Source organism: Phaethon lepturus, unplaced genomic scaffold, assembly GCF_000687285.1.
Source record: "Phaethon lepturus isolate BGI_N335 unplaced genomic scaffold, ASM68728v1 scaffold12754, whole genome shotgun sequence".
Taxonomy (NCBI): Eukaryota; Metazoa; Chordata; class Aves; order Phaethontiformes; family Phaethontidae; genus Phaethon; species Phaethon lepturus.
The window spans coordinates 112061-125518 of NW_010537037.1; the positions used below are offsets into that span (position 1 = coordinate 112061).

The 13458-nt window shown below is 37.3% G+C and overlaps 1 protein-coding gene across 1 annotated transcript in view; it reads right to left on the reverse strand.

The window, feature by feature from the left end:
* Window positions 1-13458, reverse strand: part of MED13L (mediator complex subunit 13-like) — a 108125-nt gene that overhangs the window by 41446 nt on the left and 53221 nt on the right. Inside the window, exons 5-9 of the mRNA XM_010286357.1 lie at window positions 11956-12150; window positions 11378-11569; window positions 6216-6378; window positions 5284-5388; window positions 1166-1876 (exon numbers count right to left, since the gene is read on the reverse strand). Of these exons, the coding sequence (XP_010284659.1) occupies window positions 1166-1876; window positions 5284-5388; window positions 6216-6378; window positions 11378-11569; window positions 11956-12150 (1366 nt within the window). The remainder of the gene's footprint in view (window positions 1-1165; window positions 1877-5283; window positions 5389-6215; window positions 6379-11377; window positions 11570-11955; window positions 12151-13458) is intronic.

A 13458-nucleotide genomic window follows, 5' to 3' on the forward strand; every position in this document is an offset into this window, starting at 1 on the left:
CACAGATACAGCCCATGTCTCACTCCATCGTCCTTGATTCAGCAGAATTGTTTTATCCTCAAATAAAGGATGCATTTGCCTACATTTAGTATTAAACATCTCACTGTATTAAGAACTTCTACTCTGGGACAATGAAAAAAGAATTATTCTTGTCACCATATAAATCTAAATGCTTTGAAGTACACATAACCTTTTCAGCCTAGCAACTCCATTGTAATTACCAAAATCAATGTTGCCATAACTCAAAAATTCTTCCTCAATTAATTGTAGGTTATACATTTTCATTAGTGTCTCTCCGTTCCTCTTTAGTACATCTTTTTTCTATGCGTTGTCACAATGCAAAAGTAATTTTTAGGTTGGCATAAAATTAATGCAAATTCTCTTGTAAAAGTTAAAAATAAATAAATAAAAGCTATCTTTGCATAAAAGAAAATCCATGTTTAAAAAAATTAAAAAAAAAGAAAGAGACAGGTAAAAATTCCTTAAAATTTAGGCAGTTCACATTCTTTACTGAGGAAGACACTGCATTTTAAATGTAGTGTTTCTGAAGTAACATTTATAAGAGATTAGCACTTGCTCTTTTCTGTGCACAGACCAGAGACTGTTAGGGTTTTCAGTTTCAAACCTACAGAGACTGAAGTTAATAGTAAAGTTTCTATCAACTTCAAAGGTCTGACAGCGGGTTTACAAAAAAGCAGTATTATTCCGTAATGTAGTATCAGCTACTACTTACAGAAAGTGTGGTACAGTGCAATTTTAAACCCACACAATTAGACAAACCACACTGAAGTGCCTCCACAGTGCCATAAACAGAATTTCACTCAAAACCGAGCATTTATGTAGCTGGAAGATTACGTAACTAAAAAAAGATTTTTTTTTTTTAAATGATCAAAAGACATAAGTTTAATAAAAGTCGTACATTTGCTCCAATTATTGTGATATATGTTACAAAAGGATTTATCAGTTTTTATAGTGTCCAACAGAAAGCCAGATAAGAAAGAAGGCATACTGCAACAGCATGTTTCTATTTAATAGTTAATGTTATCACTAGCATAAATCATCTTTGATGTTACAAGCCTTCTACTTGTTTCAGTTTCAACTGCAAACAGCTTGGTCACGCTTGTAATTTAGTAAAAGCACCACTCGGATCAATTTGCACTCTTACCTTTTCAGGGCAGTGCTGTCCGAGTTTATTTCCATCTTGGCATCATATCGCTCACAGGGAAGATCCGGCGGCCTGAACTCTGGATCCTCGCTTGACGGGACGCTGTAGGTCCTCCACATATCTAGTGACTCATTGTTCTGAATGATCCCACAGTATAATGCTGTCTCACTGACCTCTGCCATCAGAGGTAACCTCTGTCCAACAAGGACTGTCCTATCGTCTAAGCTGGGCAATGGCTGAAGCTCCAGCCCACTGCCATAGAGTGCTGGGTTTACAGGTACGGAAGGTGGGTCCAGATTCTCTGCTTCCTGGCCTCTGGGCTGGGGACTAAGCGTGGGAGGCAGAGGGGAAGTAGGGGAATGGGGTGAATCCATAGGATTCATATTAATTTGCTTGCTTGGATTTCTAGCAGGTATAGATAGCGGCTTCTCGTATTTTCTGGAATTAGGGACTTCTAAAGAGGGCTCCATTCCACCGGATGTGTCCTGCTCCATGCATAGCTCTTCAGTCATAGAGGGCCGATGGTGAAATGGCATCATAGGCCTTTTTTGCAGCTTATCTCCTTTTTCCTGTCTCTCTGTTGTTTTGTGCTTTGAAGAGGCGGGAGGTGGCAATGAAGAAGATGATGATGTGCCCACGCTGAATCCTGGCTGATTTATCGTTGGGGGACGGCTGGAGCCAGCAGCACAACGCTGTTTGAAAACCTTGTGCCTGAAAGCAGAGGCAGAAACAAGTCACTGCATGGTTTATACGGGTATCTGATCTAATGAAAAAAACAAACAAACAAACAAAAAAAACCCAAACCAAACCAAAACCAAACAACAGCACTGAGAAATTTTATGTCTATTCCTCATCTTTTCACAGATTCTGAAATGGTCACATGATCTGGACCAGGTAGTTCAAGCCAACTCGGCTGCAGTTCCTCTGACCTATAAAATGGAAAAACTACAGTCTCCAGAACGTAGCATTCAAAGGAAAGATTTAATGTTTAGAAAAGCTTAGCACTGCTCAGATGGAAGGTAATATAACAAAAAAATCCAAGCTACCATTGTTTTCATTACCCTAAAGAAAGATAGCCTTTCAAATAAAATGACTGCTGTGGAACCACACCACTACTCTTGCATCTGTTCCAAACAATACAGATCAGAATTGTTTTAGTTATGTTCACAGATGCAATACATGGCAGAATGCTTTCATGGCAATTTCCTCTTCCATATCAGCCGAGGAAAAATAAGTACAACTCTAGTTCAGAAACAAAACAAAACAAACAAACAAGCAAGCAACTTACCAACCGATGAAGAAAGCATGAATAAATATTTTTAAATATTCAAAACAAAAAATGCAGTAACATACAAACTTACTACTGGCTTCATATTTTAATAGGACTTTTTTCAATTTGTATCCAGTATCTTTGAGACTGGGAAGCACGGAACTGAATTTCAGTATTTCAGGTACTGCTAAACAATATTTTCATCATATAGCTGATGGTCCCCAAGGATATTACAAGAGGGCCATCTAACTCTGTCCATATTTTTATTGGCATTTTTTGTTGTTTGGTTTATTGGTTTAGTTGTGTTTTTTGGGGTTTTTTAAGCTAAGCAGAAATTGAAAGACATATTGTGCTTAGTCTTTATACCTGTTTAAAATGAAATACCATTTCAAAATAAATCACTCCATCCCTATTTTTGTTGATAAACAACAATATCTAGCACAGCAACAAAACATTTCAAAACATATAATATGCGTTTTATTCACAAAGATAAACTACATTATTGCAAGTAAAGCAGACTACTTGATGGAAGAAAACCAACTCGGCTTTTATGACTTGGCTGTGAAAACATCCAAGTTTTATAGTACACAGTGGCTGTCAAATGGCACCAATACAACTTCTTGTACTTGCTACATCTTTTTCTTGTAGCCATCCATGTGGTGTGGTATCGTCCTGGCTTTCTTTGCGGGCTTTGCTGTTACCAGGACACGTTGCAAATCCTCTGCCGCAGCAGATGGTCCTTTGCTGCAATCACCCATAATGTGGAGCTAATGCCCTAGTAACTGAACATTTGCCTTAAGCATGTTCTTGTAACATTTCATTGACTTAATTCTCCACCATTCACTGTATTTTAACTGACCGCAGAAAATTATTTTAGACATTCTGTTCTTCAACACACAAAGTTGGGTCTATAGAAGAATGAATTTGACGCAGACATCCCTTTAAGACTCTGTCCTTAAGGTTACGTCTTGACATTTATACTCTCATTTATACAATACACAGAATGGGTACAGTAATGACTAAACCAGTATCTATATGGCAGTAAGCTGTTCAGGTTCTGCAGCTATAGAAAAAAATTTTATTGCTGTTTGAAATCAGGTACCACTTTCATTTTAAGGATAATGTTTTAATTTCCCAGTTGCTGAGTTTACTAAGTCCAGCATGATGCAGTTATCACTGGAGGTGTTAAGAGACAGTGTGAAATTGCAAATGCAGGTGAACCTGTCCATAGAATCAGGTTTCCATTGTCCACTATTGATTTCCGACGCTTTCCAGGCAAAGCTGGACTTCAGTTTTCCATAGGAAACACTTGGCATCCTGACAAAACATTTATCTGTTCTGCATTCTTGAGTGTATACATACAAGCAACATATAACCAGAGGTAAAGAGCAAGGCTGCAGAAGAGCAACACTTTCACTTCAGATACAGCACAGAGTCTCCTGCTGAACACTCTGCGTTCGTATGATGCACAATACCTCTGCATCCCTTTATTGCTTCTTCTAAATACACAAAGAAGAACTGGCTTCATGGGAAGTCAAACACAAAAGGTACAAGGACACAATCTCACTTCATTCAGTTTTGGACAATGGAAATTTCTAATCAACAACCCTTCAGAGACTGTGGAACACTACATTGCTAAATTTCCCTATACAGCCAAATCTATACAGAAACCTCTAAAGAGAGTGCTGTGGTAGGCAAGACCTGTAGGGATTTGGTTAGACTGTATTAATTTCACAATTATTAACAACAGCATTATTCTCAAGTTTGTCTTGCTGTTGAAAGAAAAAGAAGAAAGAAAACCATCTATGCCTCAAACAGAAGAAAAAACAGAGAATCATTTCAGCCACATCACTGACTGTTGTGTTGACTATTATTTTGGCAAAGACCCTTACTGCAGCTGGGGAGGGGCAGGGGGGGATGGGGTGGGGGATGAGACAGGGAAAAAAATACTACTAAAGGCATTAGCATAGCATGATCAGCGTTTCTGTTTGATTGTACGAATGACATTTACATCTGTGCATGCTTAAGGAATAATTTCTTCAGGTCATAAAAACATCTTCACCAATCTTGCAAGTAGATGATGACCTTAGGAATTAAAAATTTCAGTAGAAGCAGTTTCACAAGACTATCGCACTGGAAACTGTTTTTTTTTCTAGCCCTGTAACATCTCTCTGTTAATTTTAAGAATGGTTAAGCAAAATTGGTGGTGCTCATTTGCCTTTCCTGAGTGAGTAGGAACTTCAAGCATTCATCAAAGATGACTGCTAATTTAATACTCTTAAAGTGTTTGTGTAAGCAATCTGTGATTTCTTTTTGATCAGTTGATCGCCATGCTACAAAGGCTTTACAGTCTCCTGGATGCTTTTTGATGTCCGATGAGTCCTGGCAGATTGACTAGAGGTACATGGAGTAAATTGTGTGATTGAGTGATTCTTAGGGATATTTTTCCTCTTCCTCCAAATAGGGATAGTAACACTATCCTTCAATCAGGACACTTTGAAACTTAAGCAGCTTCTGTCCCTCTTCATCATGAGTCTTAGCACTCCAAACTTTAAAACTCGCATCTCTGAAAAGCCCGAAGCATAAGTTCATTACGAACAAAAAACGTTTTGAGTGATTCTAGCCACCATTCTCCAGTCTAGGATCATTTTTCCACCCAAGTTGACTACTGCAAGTGACAATGATACCAGATGCATATTAATCACCTGAGTATGAGTGATGATCACGGTTTTGATATTCGTTTCCTGTTCTCTCAGCTAAAACATAACTCCCTTTCGTAACTGTACCTCTGTCTGAATTAAACAGGGCTCTTTCAATATGATAAATGCTTACTGTCTTCAAAGCTCACCTGGAACAAGAACAACTGACTCTTTGGACTGGATCCACAAAATCCCAGGAAACAGTATTGTTAGGAACTTCCTCTTCCAAATTTGCAGTTGTAATTTGATTCCTCCTGAAGATGACAGAATTATTTTAGTAGTTGTCACCTTTTGTAAAATAAAATGTTAAAAATGCATATGCATAAATTCACCTATGTTCCCCTCAAATAAATTACTTCTTCTAATTCACCTTTGAAATAGAATTCTGTATTTAACAGTAGTTCCCTCTGCTACCCCTTAAAACTTATAGTTTGATTTATGTGGGAGGATGCTACCACCTCTACATCAGATAGCTCTGTCTGGAGTTTAGAGCACAAGAAGCAAGAGGCAAGTAATTTAGACCAAATCTAGAAATTCTTCTGACATATCCAATGAGGAAATTGCATGGAAATAGTGAAAAACAAAGACTTCAGGGCACACCATGCCATGAATATACTTTAAATCTCCAGTAATAAAGGCTAATGATACTAAAAACATGAATTTACCATATCCTTGTTGATTGGAATTTCAGTCCAACACGTGTAATGTAATGATTTACAAACATTACCCTAGGAGTTCTAAATATCAAATGTATGCTACTCGTTCTTCAGTCACCCAACTGGAGCTAGAAACTGTAATCAATAAATTTGAAAGCATCTAGCTGAAAGCAGGTATTACAGATTTGTAACATCAAAGACTGTCACAATTAAGATACACAACTGCAAATACAACGTTAAGTGTTAGGAGTTTTCAGCCGAACACAGTAACACATTTTCTTTGATAATGCTACTCTGTATCGTTAACTTTGATTAGAGGCGAAAGAATTCTGTGAGGAATAACATCATCTAAGGCAAAACTATTACAATTTTAGCTATATATTATGTGTTATTAATATACAAAACCATCAGGACTGCCGCCTTACTTGGACTGTGACCTGTTGAGAATGCATTCCTTCCAGACACGGTGAACCATACGATTGTGAAATTTTGGAGTAATCTTGCCCGATTTCTTTGGACTGTGTACGCTGACTGTCCCCTCCTGTACAGCTGAATGGCTGATATTGCTCTGAGAGCATCCACTTTCTCCTGCAATATACAATAAGCATTATTGCTATAGCTGTTCTTAATATTCACATTTTATACTTTTTCCTGAAAACACTTTCCCTCATATAAGGCTGCTGACTACACAGATGTTCACATTCACTAGAAAATGCCTAAAGCATCATTACAAAAGACTGACTAAACTACTTTTCAAAGCAACACTTGCCTTTGGGGTAACAAGGAAGGCACTAGGTTACACCAGGTACATGTGCAATGCCATCGTGCGAGTGCTGCACCTCACATGAGATCATATACTCTGCCACTTTAAATGGGGGTAGTTTAGGTAACCCCATACAGCCTTGTATCGAATCACTACGAAAGTGCACGTAAGAGTTTCTTCACAATTATCCTGGATGTTAAACTTGAAATTATATAGTCTTTGGTGAGTTGCTTTAAAGACTAAATTTATTATAACATGGATGGTTCTAAAAGCATCTATTAAGAAAACCAATAATTTACGTAGATTATTTCAAAGCAAAAATAATTTCTTTACACTCAAAGTAAAACCTCACTGAAGAAATGAATGCATTAGTGTGATGCTATTTCTTTATAACACGCTTAAATTGAAATACTAGAACCAAAACTTGCTTTGGTAAATTCTTACAGTTGAGATGTATACTACAACAGAAATTGTTCAACAGTTGATCATTAGTATATACTATTACCATAATATGCGGGGTTTTGAGTAATACGGTATGATTATCAAAGAGCTGACAAATGACAATATTACTTCAACACATTAATAGCCTGAAAACTCCGATTTACATTCTGCACTTCATTTCCTTCTGTGATGCAAAACCTTACCAGCTATTGTATAAGCAGATGCTTCTTCTTCTACTATGAAATATGTCTTTGTTTTAGATGAACTGAACTCTTATCATCCATCTTTACAAACACAAACTACAACAGTAGAGGGAGCTTTAGGTTCATTTGGCCTGGCAACTGAGTAACACTACTCTGTGCTCTGGATGGAAAAGTAAGGAAGGATATGCCGCATTTTAACAAGGTCAAATCAGTGTACAGAACACTTCGTCCTTCTGCCTGACGCAATTTAAGAAGCCTTAAGAACGAAAAGCTGAAAGGATTCACTGCTATACATCACTGCATCTAACAAGGTAATTCTGCTGATTTCTATTAGGTGACTTTCAGAACACAACTTTTAAAATTGTGCACAAGCTGCATAACCCTGTATCATCTTTGATTCTTCATGCTTATACTTTCCTTCAGTTAGAATTTCCCGATTCTCTTTTTGTAAAGAATTAAAAAAAAAAAAAAAAAAGGAGCAGTCAAAACTGTAAATCCCTAGACATACTAGGGCTTGTGACTCTAACAATTTATTTCACTGGTTTTCAAATGTTCTACAACATTGGTAACTTGACAGATGATCAAAAAAACAGATCAAAATGTCAGAATGAGCAAATCTGTCCTCCTTTGGGGGTTGGGGAGGGGGAAGGAAAGTATATATATAAACAAACATAATGCGCATACATACACATTGTATACATCAATAGCAGGACAGTTACAACTGCCAGGGAAAAAACAAAGGGATGATGGAAAGGGAAGGATAGGAGGTATCGGAGCATAACCAAGGAGCTACCACAGCTTTCAAGTTACATTTGAGTACATTGTTTTCTAAACTTCTGTAGTATTTTTATACTATACAGTACAGCAATACATGGCATAACAGGAAAACAGAACTTTGCGGCAGGTAAAAACATTTTGTTCTCATACACGGACACTAATTTTTATCCATGAAAAATCACTGACAAAATACTGGAAGACACACAAATAACTATGTCATATAAATACTGGAGGACACAACCAGCCACTCGCCAGAGGTCACTTCACAGTCCCTACAGCGCAGTCTATTTCTACACATGAAAAATGCCCTTCCCTAGTTTCAGTAGCAATTTCTTTCATTACATACTTTAGACACAATCACTGGAAAACATGGTTGAAAGAGACCTGAATCATCTAGTTCATCCCCTCCTTCAAAGCTGTGTCAATTGCGCTCTTATTCCTGAAACATATTTGGCTAACATGTTCTTTAAAAACAAACAAGCAATGCCCGCTCTCCCTCCAACAAAACCCCCCAAACCCCCAACAAACCACCCACCTCTCTGCTGACAAAGTCTGTAGCTTCCCACCAGCCAATTTATTCTAACACTTCATTATCCTTCCTCAGAGAAAGCTTTTCCTCATGTTTAACCTAGTTTTGCTTTGCTCCAGTTTAGGTTCATTACATATTGGTTGCAGAGAAAAGATTATTCTTTTTCTCCTTTTATGTCTCTGAAGACTGTTACACCGTCTCTTCTTCAAATTTCTCTTCTCTAGACTAAACAACCTCAATTCTTTCCATTTTTTTTCCTGTAGGTCTTGTTTGCAAAAATCTATAATCACTCCTACTGCACTTTTCTGGACTCCATCCAATTTGTCCACATCTTTAAGTGTTCAAAACTGGACACGGTACTACAACCACATTTTTACCAGTATGGGGCAGAACTGAAGTATTATTCCTGTGCCTCAGACTACTCCAGTTTATGTGACCCTTTTACTGATTCTGAACTGCATGACATGTTTTTCCAATCCGTTTCTCAAATTTTTCAAGGTCTTTTAAAATGGTGTACGATATAATATAAAGGAATCCTTTCATTATATACTGGCACCCCGATTTCCTATTGTCCTCAAACAATAGCAGAGATCAAACAGAAACAGTGACTGCCAGATTGGACAATATGAACACTTTTAAGATATTAATAGCTTATAAATATTCTAAAATAGAATCCTCTTGTGATACTGTATAAGTTTAACAGGGATCCAAAAAAAATTTAAAAATACAATAGCACATTAAAATATGCATCATTACTTTAATAGAGATTGTTATTTAGAAGTCGAGTATCTTGCTTCAGTTAGTTACTGCTAAGCTTTTTGCTTATTTTAACTATCAGTTGCCTTGAAAAAACACTATTCAAAGTGAATTTAAATCTCACATTCTGTATTAGCAGTAAATGCTAAATACTTTGATTGCCTTCATACACAGGCACTGTTCATGGACAAGTGAATCCAAACAAGTACTTCTGTGGCAATGAAGCCAATGGTGATTAGTTTTCTTTGGCTTTGCATCAAGATTGATCCTCTTGATGCGACAGAACTATATAATAAAGGCTAAGCTAGCTTGGTAACTCCTTAGACCTCTACGAGGGTATAACAAGGGTTCTTTATCCCCATCTGTCTGCACAGTCTCACAGAAACTTGCAGAAACTTCATGTCTTCGACACTTCCATTGCTCTGTGAAATTTGGTAAGCACTAATCAACAAGTTCAAAAAAAGTACAAGTTCAAGCAGAAGGTTGCCCAGTGGTGAGTGGTCTCTAATGATTTTGACAATGTCAAGACTCGAGTCAGAGAATATTCTGTGAACTGAGAACTCAATTGCAAATAATAGTCATTTGCAAAGCATAAAACATGCCAGTGTGTGTGAAATTATTATTAATAAAGGTTACAAGGAGAGGCTGAGAAAGCCAGGAGAGGAATCTTATCAATGTGTAGAAATACTTGACTGGGAGAAGAGAGGATATAACCAGTGGTATCCAGTTAAAGGGTAAGAGGCAATGGGCATAAATTGAAATACAGGAAATTCCATTTAAATGAAAGAAAGAACTTTTTACTGTGAAGGTGGCCAGTGATTGCAACAGGTTGCCCAGAGAGGTTGTGGTGTCTCTGTCCTTGGAGATATTCAAAACCTAATTCGACAATGTCCTGAACAACCTGCTCTACCGGACCCTGGCTTTGGGCAGAAGGGTTGGGTAAGACTATCTCCAGAGGTCCCACCCAACCTCAACTATCTTGTAATTCTGTTAGTAGCTGGCAAGTCTCTAAAGAACAAGTTTAGAAGACAATCTACACAGAAATAAAAATAAATATTTGTAAACATGCCTTCAAAACATTTTTTGAGGGGAAAAAAAACACCACCTTAATTTCTTTTTTCTCTATCAGGTATTTTCTTTTTTTTATTTTTACTTTCTTATCTTAGATGTTTGCACTCAAGACGTTTCACTCCTCTATTCCTTAGTTCTCATTTGAAATTGCAGTCCTGAATTTGTTACAGCATAACCACGCTGACAGCAACTAATCTTAAGGGCTTGTCTGTATTCCAGATGATGACACGTTATAGATATTTATTTTCATTTCAGAGGAGCAACGGGATATATATTCTCATTTCAACAAAGCAAGATATTAAGGACCTAGTACCCCACATACCAAGCGTTTGGGTGGCTTCTGAGATTAGAACTACTGTGGATCCAAATGCTTGAAAGGGCATACTCTCTCCAGACAAAACACAACTCACTTGCAAATACTATGTAGCACTCCATTTGCTATCTGCATGTGATGCAAGCCTATGTCAGACCTCGTTTGGGAAGCCCAACTCCTTATTACCAGTTCCAGAGACGTAAGCATTTATATAGAATAGCCTTTAATTAAAACCCAACTTTGATGGGCAAAAAGAGTAGCTAGCATTTGCAAAATTTTATTATACCAACATGAATGCTTAGTTAAGCACTGTATTTCTAATGCTTTTCTACAAAAAGAGTGACATACTCTTGTGTGTTCACTGTACCCTTGTACCCCAATGAATTAACATCCTCTGCCCATTCCAACACAAGAAAACCAACACTTCATAAACACTGGCAAAATCTGCCTAACACACTGTCACAGAATCTAGTCTCTCAGTTACTCGCACTACTGCACAAAGAGAATGCAGTGACAGAAAATGGAGCTTAACCGAATTCACAAAGTTTTGTTTAAAGGTGTGTCTTCTGCAGGGGTGTTTAAAGCATTGGCTTTCATTTACCACAGACCTACACAAAAAGTCATCTCCTAACTTTCCACTATTTAACAATCCGCTACTGTTCACATACTTCTCTCTTATCATGAGCTATGCAAAAATGAAAGACTGACTCCAGCCTCCTAAGTTTATTGCTTACCCATAACAGCCTGCTCTGGAGAAGTGGGTGGAGTGAGTGGCATCCCACAGGTACTAGCAGGATCCTTCACGCTTCCAAGCCCTTGCTGTCCCACATTTATATGGCCTCCAGTATTGGCAGCATTCTGTGACATAGGGATGTCACTCTGGGAGATGAGAACAAAGGCTGAAGGATATACCATCCTTACACCACCTACAATGAAGTGGAAAACAAGAGTCTTAAATATACCTTCTAATATTCAGCAGCCCTAGCTACTTAACTTGTTTTAAATGTCAATTAGATAAACCTTATTATCTGAAATACAAAGAGCTACGGAATTTCACATACTAATATCCATCTAACCTTCTATAACCAGAACAGAGCTGAAACAAGTAGCTTGATACTGTGAATAATAGCATGTGGGATACAGGGAGTACAGAAGCTTGAGGCAAGATAACTAGTCAGATGTTACGGTGTCAAGAGAGCTACAAGAGAAGATAGGAAAATTATAATGGATGTTTCTGATTAATTAGGTTTTTTTTTTTTTTTTTAAATCATGTGGAGGAAAATAATCCTTCAGGCAGAATACTGAAACTTACCAACAATGACTTCAACTGCCACAGGGAAATCGTTGTCATATCCCAACTCTTCTTCCTCTTTCATCCCTTCTTTTTTCTTCAGCACCATAGGGTAAAAATACTGCCATTCCTCCATCAATTTACGAGTTGCTGGATCTGACATCTTATATGACTGGCCCGTGAGTGTACCATTCAAACCATAAGGACTCACCAAAACTGCAAAGTAAGAAACAACAGTCCTTACAGTATATGTGTTTCACCTATGTGAAACACAGCCAGGCTCTGCCTCTCTCACTTGAGTCACTGTTCCATTCGCATGCTGATTTAAGGATCTGTCTTCAGTGAAAAGCTACTGCAAAAACAGGTAAGGGTGTGAATGTAAAGCTACATTGCACTGCACTAGCCTCCTGTACAGCCATCTTTACTGAGCTAAAAATGGGCCTTTTTGCAGTTTAGTTAAATGATTTCCACAATGAACTAATCTAAGCGTACTGAAACAGCACTCGCTATGGCAAAGGGATGACCATACATGGAAGTAATAGAGGATAGATATTCAACAATAGGGTTTTTACCAGGAACATATGGTACTAGAGACTTCTCGGCATTAAAGAGGATAAAGACGTCAATATACGAAGACGACTACACTCATGACAAATTAGAAGAACTAGTTGCTCAACAACAGGTATTTCCATTCAGATTCAATTTTGCTCTTAGTCATATTTGATTTGAGAGAGTAATGAATTTAGCTCACGGAAATAAAACCTTTTATGATTTAAGTGTCTGAGCCTCTGTCAAAACTTTACGTTTAGTAACAAAATGTTTTTCAATAAAGCTTCTATAAATTAATATGTCTATAAATGCTCATTTTATAGTCCCTGGGTGTTTCTTCACTGTATGTTTAATTTTATAAATATTTCTTGTTTTAATTGCTTTGGAATGATAATTTCAGACTGTACTAAAGACAGTGTAACTCAATGACCCAAATTTTTTCTTGATGTAGAGCTTTGCACCACAATTGCATCACTAATTTAACAAGCCATTAACTTAACTCTGTAAAATCCTAATTTATTACACTGGCAAATAAAGAGCTGCAGATACTTTGAGCTTTTCATTGTTTCTGATACATTTTCACACATACCCCTTTAAAAAAAAAAAAAAAGAAAAAGAAAAAAACTTTGATAATGTATGAATGAAAAGTACTCCTGAATTAGACAAGCTTAGTATTTGTATTCACGTAGCATTGAAGGTACAGCTTTGAGCCTGCTGACCTAGATACCATGCAAGAAAATCAAAACAGTGCCGTCACTTGCTTAAATAACACGTCTTTTTAAACAAAAATTATTAATTTATTTTATTTTCTATATGCATGTACCTTTAAAAAACAACGTTAGTTAATAGAAACCTCTGGAAAATTCCCACACCGTTTATGGCTGGCTATAGTGCTGAAGTCCCTGCAAAATGTTCCCTTATGTCCACAACTTCCTGAAGAGAAATTTAAGCCATCGGAACAGGTACTTGGTATTA